Source organism: Nicotiana attenuata, unplaced genomic scaffold (assembly GCF_001879085.1).
Source record: "Nicotiana attenuata strain UT unplaced genomic scaffold, NIATTr2, whole genome shotgun sequence".
In the NCBI taxonomy this organism is placed as follows: Eukaryota; Viridiplantae; Streptophyta; class Magnoliopsida; order Solanales; family Solanaceae; genus Nicotiana; species Nicotiana attenuata.
The window spans coordinates 265,389-279,131 of NW_017671283.1; the positions used below are offsets into that span (position 1 = coordinate 265,389).

The 13,743-nt window shown below is 36.3% G+C and overlaps 1 protein-coding gene and 1 non-coding gene across 2 annotated transcripts; one reads left to right on the top strand and one right to left on the bottom strand.

The window, feature by feature from the left end:
* Positions 1 to 6,286: 6,286 nt before the first annotated feature.
* Positions 6,287 to 12,564, bottom strand: LOC109207274. The gene is made up of 6 exons (XM_019370166.1): positions 12,101 to 12,564; positions 11,619 to 11,696; positions 10,622 to 10,721; positions 10,311 to 10,453; positions 7,512 to 7,589; positions 6,287 to 6,460 (listed from the first exon to the last, which is right to left on the bottom strand). The coding sequence occupies exons 1-6, from the start codon at positions 12,398 to 12,400 to the stop codon at positions 6,302 to 6,304; spliced, it is 858 nt and encodes a 285-aa protein (XP_019225711.1). The 5' UTR covers positions 12,401 to 12,564; the 3' UTR covers positions 6,287 to 6,301.
* On the top strand, positions 8,771 to 8,842 carry TRNAG-UCC. The gene has a single exon. It is a non-coding gene; the product is annotated as a tRNA-Gly (tRNA).
* Positions 12,565 to 13,743: the final 1,179 nt, after the last annotated feature.

Consider the following 13,743-nt stretch of genomic DNA (forward strand, 5'->3'; position numbering starts at 1 on the left):
CCTCCCAATGCCTAGCGCCGCGGACGGCCCCGTGGTCCTGGCCGCGCCAAGTGACAAGCGCGCAGGTGCCTCTGTCGCCCCACCGATATCCCTCGCGAGCGCCAAGCCGCAGGCAGAAGCCAACAGCGCCGCGCGCACAGACAACGCCGCGCGCGCAGACCGTGATGCCAAAGACACTGCTGCTGACAACGGACCTGCTGCTGCCTTATAGAAAACTAAGTCATTTTCATTGTAAATATAGAGTAGTTTTATTTCATGTACTTCCATTATGTTTCTCTAGCTTAGTCAAGTCTAGTCTTGTAGCTTTGGATTATTTTTTTTAAGTATTATTAGGGGGGATCAAGCAATCAAAACTTTCTAGCAAGCAAGCAATTCTCTGTACTGGTGTCTCTCCCCCTCGACACCGCGTTGCTTTTCTGTAATAGCTTTCATTAATGCAATCAAGCTTTCTTTCATTCTGAATTCTCATTTCTGTTCTCTCAATTGCTCTTGACATTGATTTTCCCGTACGGCACTGACAATCTCGTCTAGCGTACGGAGGGGACCTCAGTTGGCGGACAGCAACTGCACTGACATTAGTTGCCTAGCCTTACGTCGCCCTTCCAAGGAATCTCAGGAAGGCGCCGCGTAACAGTGCTTACATCGGCAGGACATTCAAATGCCTATAAAAGGTGCCTGCATTTTGATTTGCAGATCATCCATCAACTTCTTCTTTCTCTTCAATTAATAAAGAGTTATTCTTTGTGTGGCCGTGGAGTAGGCAAAATTTGCCGAACCACGTAAATCTTGTCTTGTCTTGTCTTGTTCAATTTATTACTTTTCTCTTTTAAATATTTTTTCCTTCTATTAGCCTGACACGCTTCCCAACAATATATTCATATGAATATCAAATTTTGGTGTAAATATCAGAATATCCCATACAGTTCTAAAGTGTTGATAAGCTTTATTCTCGACTGATAAATTTTGTATATAGTCTTCCACTAGAAAGTGACACTAAACTAGATATTTGGGAAGCATGTCAGGCTAATAGAATGGAAAAATATTTAAAAGAGAAAAGCAATAAATTGCACAAGACAAGATTTACGTGGTTCAGCAATTTTTGCCTACTCCACGACCACACAAAGAATAGCTCTTTATTATTGAAGAGAAAGAAGAAGTTGAGGGATGATCAGCAAACAAAAATGCAGACCCCTTTTATAGGCATTTGAATGCCCTGCCGACGTAAGCACTTACGTTATAAGAAAAGAATCAATCTGCCGACGTAAGCGCTTATGTCATAAGAAAATAATTCAAAGATGAATTCTTCTGCCTATCATTTTTCTTCTCTCTTTGACTTTTCTTTCTTTTGTTTTGTCTACTTTTCTTTCTTTCACATACAATAATAGGTTTGCTCCTATCAATCTCCCCCTCAAACCTATGTCACATCAAGAAAGAAAATTAAAAAAAAGGATTTGCTATTCTCTGATGGAGCTTTCACGCTGTCAGTCTTGAAGGCTAACTGAGGCAGTGCACAGGCTCAGTTTGTCAATACCAACAACTTTGGTCAACATGTCTGACGGGTTCTTTGATCCTGGTATTTTCTGCAGGGAAAGAGTTACTTCACTTATCAACTCTCGGATATGATGATACCTCAATTGGATATGTACTTTGATCTTGCATGAAATATTGGATTCTTGGCAAGATGAATTGCATTCTAGCTAACGCTGAAAAGCTCACAATTGTCCTGCTCTTTACCTAGCTCTTTAAGAAAATTCTTGAGCCAAATCATCTCTTTTCCAGCTTCTGAGATTACCATGTACTCTGCTTCAGTGGTAGATAGAGCAACACTTTTCTGAAGTCTGGACATCCAGCTAACAACAGTACCACCGAAGGTGAACACGTAGCATGTGGTACTTTTTCGACTATCCAGATCGCCGTCTAAATTTGCATCAGCAAAACCTTGTAAGATAATATTGTTCTTTTTAAAACGAAGTGTCATACCTGAGGTGCCTTTGAGATATCACAATATCCATTTTACTCCTTCCCAATGCTCCTTTCCTGGATCTAACATGTATCTACTGACAACTCCAACTGCATGGGTTATGTCAGGTCTAGTGCAAACCATATCATACATCAAACTTCCTACTGCTAAAGCATATGGAACTTTGGACATGTACTTCCTTTCTTCATTTGTCTTAGGTGATTGGTCCTTCCATAGATTAAGATGGCTTCCGAGTGGAGTGCTTCTGGTCTTTGCATCATGAAGACTGAACCTTCTTAGTACCTTTTGTATGTACTTTTCTTGAGACAATTTTAAGGTTCCTTCACACCTGTTTCTGTTAATCCTCATCCCAAGCATTTGCTTGGCTGTTTCTAAGTCTTTCATTTCAAACTCCTCCGCCGGTTGTTGCTTAACCATGTTGATCTCATTTATGTTAGATCTTGCAATTGGCATATCATCAACGTACAACAGTAAAATGATATAGGATTCATCAAAAATATTGATATAACAACAATGGTCCATCTCACATCGTGTGAAACCATTGTTATGTATGAATCCATCAAATTTCTTGTACCATTATCGGGAAGCTTGTTTCAAATCATACAAACTATTCTTCAACTTATACGCAAGGTTTTCTTTACCAGAAACTTGAAAACCTTCAGGTTGCTTCATGTAGATGTCTTCTTCAAGGTCACCATGCAAGAAAGCAATTTTAACATCTAGCTGCTCCAAATATAAATTTTCAGCAGCTACGATACTTAGCACTAACCTGATAGTAGTTAATTTGACTACAGGAGAGAAGATCTCGGTGTAGTCAATTCCTTCCTTCTGTTGAAAGCCTTTTACTACTAATCGTGCTTTGTATCTCTTCTTACCATCATGCTCTTCCTTGACTCTGTACACCCACTTGTTCTGCAATGCCTTCTTTCCTTTTGGTAAACTCTGTGAGTATCCATGTTTTATTCTTTTGAAGAGAATTCATCTCTTCTTTCATGGCTAGCTTCCACTTATCAGAGTCTATCACCTGTATTGCTTCAACAAAATACTCTGGCTCACCAGCATCAGTCAGAAGTAAATAGTGAAGAGAGAGAGAGTTAACCTATCTGGAGCATTCGTGACTCTTTTAGATCTCCTTAATGTAGGTTCAAGGGTAACTGATCCCGAATTTGATTCAAGTCCTGACTCCAGATTTGGTTCTGCATTTGATTCTATCTCTAGTTCCGGTTCTGGTTCTGATCCAAATTCGGTTTCTGGTTCTTCATCTTCAATTTCAGAATCAGTTGTAAACCCTTTAGCCACTTCATTTTCTGAGATTTCTTCTAACTCAACTGTTTCAGATGTATGTTTGCTGGTGCTGGTTGGTTCTACTTCAAACTTGTCCTTGTACATCACATTTTCATTAAATGTGACATTCCTGTGCCTTAGGATTTTTCTATTCTGATCATCCCAAAATCGAAAACCAAAATTATCATCACCATAGCCATTAAAGAAACTTATCTTGGCTTTAGGATCAAGCTTATCTCTATCATTAGAGTTTACATGCACATAAGCAACACAACCAAAAAATTTCAGATGTGAGAGAGTTACCTCCTTTCCTGTCCATACCTCCTCAGGAATTTCAAAATTCAGCGGTACAGAGGGTCCCCTGTTTATGAGGTAAGCTGCCGTGTTAACAGCCTCGGCCCAAAATACTTCGGCAATCCAGAATGTATTCTCATACTTCTGGCTCGTTCATTCAGGGTTCTGTTCATCCTCTCAGCAACGCCATTTTGTTCTGGTATTCCATGAACTATCTTGATCATTCTGATCTCATTCTTAGAGCAAAATGCTTTAAACTCTTGACTATCATACTCTCCTCCATTGTCAGACTTCAGACATTTTAACTTTAGACTTATCTAATTTTCAACTTCAGCTTTCCATCTTTTAAAGGTAACAAACACATCGGATGTATTTTTGAGAAAATAGACCCATACCTTTCTTGTGGAATCATCAATGAAGGTGACATAATAGCGTGGGCCTCCCCGAGAAGTTACAGAAGCTGGTCCCCACACATCTGTATGCACTAGTTCCAACTTCTCTTTCTTTGGCGTCCTTCCCGCCTTTGAGAAACTAACTCTCTTTTGTTTCCCGTAAATGCAATCTTCGCACAAACCTAATTCAACATGTTTTAGGTTTGACAACTTTTCTTGGATGCCAACAACTTCATTCCTTTCTCACTCATATGCCCGAGCTTCCGGTGCCACAATGTTGTATCACGACCATGATCAACTGTTGCTATAGTATCTCTCTGTATTGCAGTTGCATACAGTGTTCCCTTCTTGAAGCCTCATGCCACAACCAAATTTCCTTTGGTTATCTTCCATGATCCGTTACCGAATGTTGTTGTATATCATTCAGTGTCAATCTGACCCATAGATATCAGATTTTTCTTGAGGCCAGGAACATGTCGGACATTTTGCAATTTCCATAGCGTGCCTTGTGAAGTCTTTATATGAACTTCACCTTTCCCGACAATGTCCAGAGGCTCCCCGTCTGCTAGATAAACTTTCCCGAATTTTCCAGCAATATAATATGCAATAATTCTTTACATGCTGTAGAGTGAAAGGATGCACCTGAGTCCAGAATCCAAGATTCGACTGGATTGTCTGCACAACAAATTAGTGCATCACTGACTTGTTCAGCAATCACATTTGCTGAATTTTCTTCCTTCTTCTTCTTTGGTTCTTTGCATTGACTACTGTAGTGACCCTTTTTATCGCAATTCCAACAAGTAATGTCCTTGTGATTTTTGGATTTCCCTCTTCTCCTTGACTTTGATTTGCCACGACCATGACTTTGTCCTCTTTGATTGCTTATCCCCTTGCTTTCGGTATTAAATGGAGATCACAGGGAATCACTTGATTCTCTTCGGCGAATATCTTCGCTTAGAACCAAGTCTCTATCATTCAATTTAAGTTTGGTACTTCCCGATGAACTGCTAACTATAGTTACCGTTGCAGACCAACTCTCCGGTACAGATGATAGTAGAATCAATGCCCTGACTTCGTCATCGAATGTTATATTAACAAAACTCGATTGAGTTAATATTATATTAAACTCATTGATTGTTCCGTGACAGATCCACCTTCTGTCATCTTTAAGCTGAATAATCGACGCATCAAATAGACTTTATTTGAAGCAGATGGCTTCTCGTACATATTTAATAATGCTTTCATCAGGCCTGCAGTGGTCTTCTCGGTGGTCTTCTCATTAATAATGTTAAACGTTGCATTTCGTGTTAGCGTCAAACGAATCACTCCAAGAGCTTGGCGATCTAATAGATCCAAATCAGCTTTGGCCATATTCTCTGGTTTTACCTCGATCAGAGGTAAGTATAATTTTTTCTGGTACAAGTAATCCTCTATTTGCATTTTCCAGAATCCAAAATCTTTGCCATTGAACTTGTCAATCTTAAGCTTCCCTTCTTCCGAAGCAATTTTTCACAAAAAAAAAAAAAAATTATATGAATAATACGTGTGAATAGTAACGACGAATACTATTTCGTGTAAGAAAAAATATCCCAACCGTATAAGGTAGACAACAATCACTATTGGTGAATGTACTATTACTATTAATGAATAGTATTCGCAATGATGATCAATAGTGTCGCACTATTCTTGTGAATAGTACATGCACTAATACGTACTTTTCCACCAGAATTACACTGTGTGTGCTCTTATACCAGTTGTTGGGAAGCGTGTGAGGTTGATAGAAGGAAAAATTATTTAAAAGAGAAAAGCAATAAATTGCACAAGACAAGACAAGACAAGATTTACGTGGTTCAGCAATTTTTGCCTACTCCATGGCCACACAAAGAATAGCTCTTTATTAATTGAAGAAAAAGAAGAAGTTGAGGGATGATCTGCAAATGAAAATGCAGGCCTCTTTTATAGGCATTTGAATGCCCTGCCGACGTAAGCACTTACGTCATAAGAAAATAATTCAACCTGCCAACGTAAGCGCTTACGTCATAAGAAAAGAATTCAAAGATGAATTCTTCCACCTATCATTTTTCTTCTCTCTTTGACTTTTCTTTCTTTCACATACAACAACAGGTTTGCTCCTATCAAGATAGTGAGAATAATATAAATAAAATAGCAGCAAATAACTCTAATGAAAAGGAAAACTATTAAGGCAGGATAGAATGGGATAGCATATGTACTGGGATTTTGCCCAAATAATTTCAAAGGACCAGTGGACGGTGGTCATCAAAAGAGAGGTCATTAAAGATCCATTGAAATGCATTCATTGAATGTCTTCCCTCACTGAGGTGCTCTTCTACTATTTTCTGATTACAAGCAGCATGATCATTAAAAAATCAAGATCATTCAGAAACTCACCTATAGCTTCAACCAATCGCAGAACCATTTGTCCTGTGTGAATTCCTTTGACACAGCTGCTCCAATAAACTTTGTAAGCATCAAAGATGTAGACACAACCCTACAAAAGGGAATTTAACTGTATAAACAACTCACAGAACGCGTAAAAATGGCATTATCTCCTTTCCTGATGATTATATGTATTAAAATGAAGAATAAGATGCAAATTAGCAAGGATTAAGCGTATGAACCAAAACCAATGTTTTATGCGTTAAAACACTAGAGAAAGGCTTTTATTAACGAACATACCTAAATAAATAATTGGTCGAGGATAACTATATTGCACTTAAGTAAACTATAGTCAGAGAGTTAACTGATTGTAGAGGTTAAGATAGAGTTGCCCAACAGATGAAGGATAAACAGTACTCCCTCCGTTCCAGTTTACGTGAACCTATTTCCTTTTTGGCCCGTTCCTAAAAGAATGAACCCTTTCTAAATTTGGTAACAATTTAGCTTAAACTTACAACTATACCCTTAATGAGAAGCTTTTATAACCACACAAATACTCTGGGCCCCATTTGGACTTGTTTAGGACCACAAATTCCAAAAGTCTTCATTTTTTCCTTAAACTCCGTGCCCAGTCAAACAGGTTCACATAAATTGGAACGGAGGGAGTATACTATATCTGCAACTTCATTATTTGATATATTGGTGCTATAAGCTAGTGAAAGACTACAAATTTTTGAAATGCAGCAGAAATGAGCACGAATAGGACTTCGGAAATGGATTAGGAATAACAGACTCCTGTAGATACTATGTTTTCTATCGATGCAAGTGTATGATAACTGATCAAGAATTACAAGTATTAATGTTAGTCTGATTCTCAACAAGCCATTTCATCAAGAAGTTTCACATACCCAATCACCCTTTAGCATGTAAAGACCAAATAAAATCTATGAACCAACATCTTGTCAGTTTATAGATTACATATTTTCTAGAAACAACAAGTGCACTAAAGTAATCAAGTTCATGCCTTAAAAAGAAGTCTTGCCGTCATAAATTTAACCAGGAAACACAAAGATATAAACTTTAAACACCTATAGCAGATGATATCCATATATTTTCGTACTTCACATTGAAAAAAATAAGGGAATGCTTGAAGAAGGAATTACATTGAGGAAGCAGAGCAGAGAACCAGACAATGAACCTCCGATAGCAAGGAGTGCGAGAAAACGGAAGTCAAATATCGCCTGCCCAAATACAGATACGCAGTGAGCAATAGATAATATGAAGCATACATCAGTTTTCCACTCATATTAAACAGATGTCAACATTAGAATTCAACTCAGTACCAATTCCTGATACCGCCCCAAAGGATAGACAAACCATATCACTCTCCAAAGCCCAAACCTCAAGAATGAGCTTCTGGTTGACACACTAATATGCTTCGAAAGCCCGGTCACCAACTCAAGCAAACTAGTATTGATTCTGTCTTTGAGCGAATAGACTTAAAACCTCATAATAATACTATAACTCTGTATTAATTCTTTAGACTACCCAAAAAGAATTAAAAACCACAGCATCCTCTAATCATCGAGAATTAGACAGCAAATAAACAAACAAATATTAGTAATAAGTACTATCAAGAAGATCAAATTTGTACCCTTTCAATAGTTGATTCAGTGTGCTGAACAAATCTAACAACTGGGTTTCCATTAGGATTTGCCAAAGCATAGTTGAACCCGTTATCCGGGGTTTTAGAAGACTCAACAAAGGGCACTTTTGGTGGAGAATTAGTTGAGGATAATACATTCCCACTTTGTGTGGATGAAGATGATTCGTGAGAAGGCGTAGCTGATGATGATGCAAAGAAAGTAGGTAAACGTCTGTAATTTCTTGGAACTTGAAGGTTAGAGATAGAAAATGATACGTGCGCTACTGAAACTGAACTTAATGAAGCCATTGAAGCTGATCACAGAGATAATAAAATTGAGATATTTTTGTGAAGAAGAGTTGGAACCCCGTTTCTCAATCAGGCTTTGGCGCGTTGTTGTAAGAGTAAGCCACTTGGTTTGTATTTCTTTGTTGGACCACGTTTCTCAATGAGGCTTTGGCGCTTATATCTCTCAAAAAAAGACAATATCAACCCATCTCAGGTATATATAATGTACCATGTGAATACCGTTCCTAGTTGTTTCTCTTTATCGTGTTTTGTTTTAGTGCTACATTTACTCATTTAGAATTCCTTAACATAGACACCTATGTCTAATACAATACCTTGTTGTGAACTCAACGTCTAACCAACATGGCATACATCATTCAATCATATGATATTTTTCTGAACTTTTAAGGCAACTGAACCTACATTCTGGGTTTGTGGACAATTCTGTACATATTATTAATTAACAACAAAATGCTTTGACATCAATAAGCGTTTGTAGTCCAACGGTTAGGATAATTGCCTTCCAAGCAATAGATCCGGGTTCGACTCCCGGCAGACGCAATTTATAAAGTCTTTTGATAAGTTTCGCAATTCTTCCTTTTTGCTTTCCAATAAACTGTAAATTTTGTAACTCGCGTCCATGTGGAATGTAGTTGCATACAAATTTGTAACCGTGAATTCTTTTGGCCAAATGAAGAAAATGGTGTCTAATTGAAAAATGTTGCCCAAAAAAAATATGTTCATTACAGGTTAATAACTTTATATGGGCGATTTTCCCTGTCTTGGAGGGTGGACAGTGAATTACAATAGTTTACCATGTAAGTTTTCCTTCTTATTCTTTGCCAACTAATTTTTGCAATAGGCTATTCAGCACACTGGTTAATCAAAAGGTCCCTGTATTTGAATACCAATACGGCAATACCTCGTTGACACAGTAGAGGAAAGTGTCGCAACAATACTGTATTATACATGCTTCCTTCTTGTTGGATGTAGGAAGCTGTTTATTTTGTTCTTTTTTTAATCTATGGTAAATGTTAGATGCTGGAATAACTTTTAGTGAACACTGTCGAGCTATATTAGAGGAAGAGAGAAGCATTCTGTAATAAATTTAATGCTAGCTTAAAATTATTGATTACTTGGCTATACATGTATCATCGTACGGTACATGTTAAGTATTACTCCTTGTGCAGATTATGGAGAATATACAAGGAAGCAGAAGACAAGAAGATACACACTGAGTAGCTCAACAGATCAGTACCAGTGGCTATAGTCACCATCTTGCTCCTCTCGAACATCTTGACAAGAAGGATCATGACAATTACATGTCCCACTTTGGTTTTTAGTTCATCGAGCGAACTGATCTTCATCCATTTTGGCCTCTCCTACATGGCAACATCAACTGATTGAAACAGGAGAACACTCTATACCTACAAGCGCACATGTTTCGTGGTTGATGTATGCAAGATGCATCCGTCTTATTTTAGTCTTTTGGGAGATATTCAGAATTTATTGTAGTCCTGAGAGTACCACAATCTTCAGCAGACTGCTAGCAGGGTTAGATGATACAATGAAACTTTAGAAGTTTCATTTGGCTATACTATAGGAGCCTATAAGAGTGGAAAATGATCTAAGAGATTCATTGGCATCTATCCCATCAGAACTCTGGGATTCATTGATATGTGAAGCTAAGTACAGATAAACTATTTTGTTGTAGAATCAAGGCTTCTCTGGGCATTGCTGCTATATTAAGAGTAAAATCTTGTTTGTAAACACATTATGGTCGAAAAATACACGATATTAGATCATGTGAACTGAATGCAATTCCAGCTTAGATAACTCTCTTCTAAATAAAGTAATTTTCCTTTTGAAAGATCACCATCATTTTTGGCATCTACAATTTCCATTCTCAAGTAATCAAACAGGAATGAATAGTTGAATCCACTTAAGAAAGCAACAATGTATAGTGGAAGTATAAGATTGGCAAACAGAAATATGGTATATAAGTGAAGAAGATCCAGAGTGCGACTACCTTCAGAGCAAACATCCCAAACAAGGAAGAGTGCTTGAGGGCACGGTCAGAAGTTGGATCAACATTAGCAGAGGAATTAGTGATAAACAATCCGTACAAGCCCATCCCAAATATGAACATCACAGTCCCAGCAAGATAAACATCTGCATTACAAGGATAATAAACTCAGAAACACAAAACGAAGATATTAAAACATTTAGATGTTGGTATTATATCACCCAAAATGACATTTTAGTCAGAAATTTTCTGAGGTGCTCTTCTGCAATTTCTGATTAGAAGCATGATGATCTTTAGATCATGCAGAAACTCACCTATAGCTTCAACCAATCGCAGAACCATTTGTCCTGTGTGAATTCCCTTGACACAGCTCGTCCAATAAACCTTGTAAGCGTCAATAATGTAGACACAACCCTACAAAAGAGAATTTAACTGCTAAAACAACTGATAGAACCCGTAAAAATGGTATTACCTCTTATGTGATGATTATACTATGTATTAAAAGGATTAAGTGCATGAACCAAAATCAATATTTTATGCCTTAACGCACTAGAGAAAGACTTTGCCTAAAATAATATAATGTACCTAAACAAATAACTGGCCGAGGATAACTATATTGCACCTAGTAAACTATAGACAGAGAATTAACTGATACTGTAGAGGTTAAGATAGAGTCGCACACCAGATGAAGGATACAGTTTATTGTATCTGCAACTTGTTATTTGATGAATTGGTATTATGAGCTAGTGATAGACTAAGATTTGAAATGCAAGAGAATGAGCACGTATAGGATTTCAGCAGGAAAACTCCCGTAGATACTATGTTTTGTATCAATGCAAGTGTATGATAACTTATCAAGAATTACAATGGATTAATGTTAGTCTGATTCTCAATAGGCCATAAGAATTCCCGAAGTTGCTCAAAGCAATAAGTTTCACATATCCAATCACCCTAAAGCATGTGAAATCATATAAGATCTATGAACCAACATCTTGCCGGTCTAAGTCTGTAGATCATATATGGTCTAAAAAATAGCTAGTGCAATAAAGTAATCAAGTTTCTGTCTTCGTACAGACTTAAACACAAGTCTTGCCGTCATAAATTTCCCCCGGAAGTAGTATAACAACAACAACAACAAACCCAATGTAATCCTACAGGTAGGGTCTGGGGAGGGTAGTGCGTACGCAGACCTTACCCCCACCCTGTGAAGGTACTAAGATATAAAATATAACCACATATAGTATATATATGATAACAATATATTTTCATACATCACATTGAAAAATAAGGTTTGCTTGAAAAAGAAATTACATTGAGGAAGCAGAGCAGCGAACCAGCCAATGAACCTCCGATAGCAAGGAATGCCAGAAAACGGAAGTCAAATATTGCCTGCTCAAAAATAAGTAAGCAGTGAGCAACAGATATGTGCAGCATATATCAATTTATTCATATTGAGCAGATATCAATATTAGAACTCAGTGTCAATTCTTGGTAGCACCCAAAAGATTGAAGAAACCATATCCGTCTCCAATTCTCAAGAATTAACTGCTGCTTAACACTAACATGCTTGGAATCCGGTTCAAGCCATCTTGTAGTGATTCTATGTTTTGTGCATAGAGACTTAAAACCTCATATTAATTCTATAACCTCCGTATTAATTCTTCATACAACCAAAAAAAAGAGCTTAAAATCACAACATCCTCTAATCCTCAAGAAGTAGATAGCAAATAAACAAAGAAATAATAAAAATAATAAGTAGTATCAAGAAAGAGCAAAAGAAGTCAAATTTGTACCCTCTCAATAGTTGATTCAGTGTGCTGAACAAGTCTAACAACAGGGTTTCCATTAGGATTAGCCAAAGCAAAGTTGAAACCATTTTCGGGGATTTCAGAGGACTCAACAAAGGGCACTTTTGGTGGAGAATTAGTTGAGGATAATATACTCCCACTTTGTGTGGATGAAGATGATTCGTGGGAAGGTGTAGCTGATGCTGATGCAAATAAAGTAGGCAAACGTCTGTAGTTTCTTGGGATTTGAGGGTTAGATATGGAAAATGATACGTGCGCTACTGAAACTGAACTTAATGCAGCCATTGAAGCTTGATCAAAGATATGAATTTGAGATATTTTTTGTGAAGCAGAGCAGGGAACTACTATAATAAGAGCAAGAGCCAATTGGTTTGTAGTCCCGTTTTGTTTCTTTGTTGGACCACGTCTCTCAATCAGTTTTTTGGCGCTAGCCCTATGAAGACAATAATTCTACTAGCATTTTTTTTTCATTTCTTCTTTAGATATATACCATGTGAATCCCGTTCCTAGCTGTTTCTCTTTTTTCTGTTTTATTTGTTTTAGTTTTACTAGTTTTAGAATACGCGCGTTGCGCATATACCCATATCAAGGAGTATAAATTTTTTAAAAATTATAAATATCAATAGGAAACAATATTGTTTTCTTACTGGCCAAAAAAAATATTGACTTCATATAAATACTTATGAAATTTTTTATATTTTATTTTTACGACTTAATATTGAATTTGCAATGATCGAATAATTTTTATATATTTTTATCACGATTCTTTATATATTTTTAAAAAAGACACAAATAAGAAGTTAAGTCTTTTGGTCTTCTACAAGTTCTGTGAATGAAGGGGTTAGTACTATAGATTCTAAAAAAATTCATAGGTGATAGTGTAAAGTCTACATATGACTAATATTGAGTTAATATTCTACAATAAAAAAAAATTAATATTTAAAAAATAATAAAAACCATTCGTTGGAATGATGAAAAATGAAAGAAAGATAAACAATCACAACTCATTTAGGATATGTTTTGTCTGTTATTATTTTACCCTCCTTCATTCAAGTTTTCTTTTTAACCAATTTAACTCTTAATGCTATATTTATGACCGATTTTGCTATATTTCTTAATTTCATTCACTGTCAATTCTCTTCTTATATAAAAAAGTTCATGTACTCAAAGATTTTGTCAACTTGAAAGTTCTTTTACTTGTATAACGAAATTGAAAATTTTCGGATATGATTCTTTTGCTAGATATTTAATTTAAAGGCTTATTAATCATGTGTTCTCAACACTAAAAAGGGTAGTTTAAATTTTGTTGACTCAAATTCTTACTATGAGTTTATTCCAAATTTTAAATATTTAACTTTAATTATAATTTTATCTAATCAAAATTCTATTTTCAAATGATAATATTTGATCAACATTTTATTTATTGGATCTTTCTATTTGCATATTTGTTATTATTATTGACTTTCGCACCATATTTATATAAAAAAGTATTAAATCATAAAACAACTCCCCATAAAGAGGAACTTTACTATTAATCTATATTATTATAAAAGCATGAATACAATGTCGGTTTACAAAAATAACCTTATAATATTAAGCATAAATAACTCATAATAAAAAGACATAAC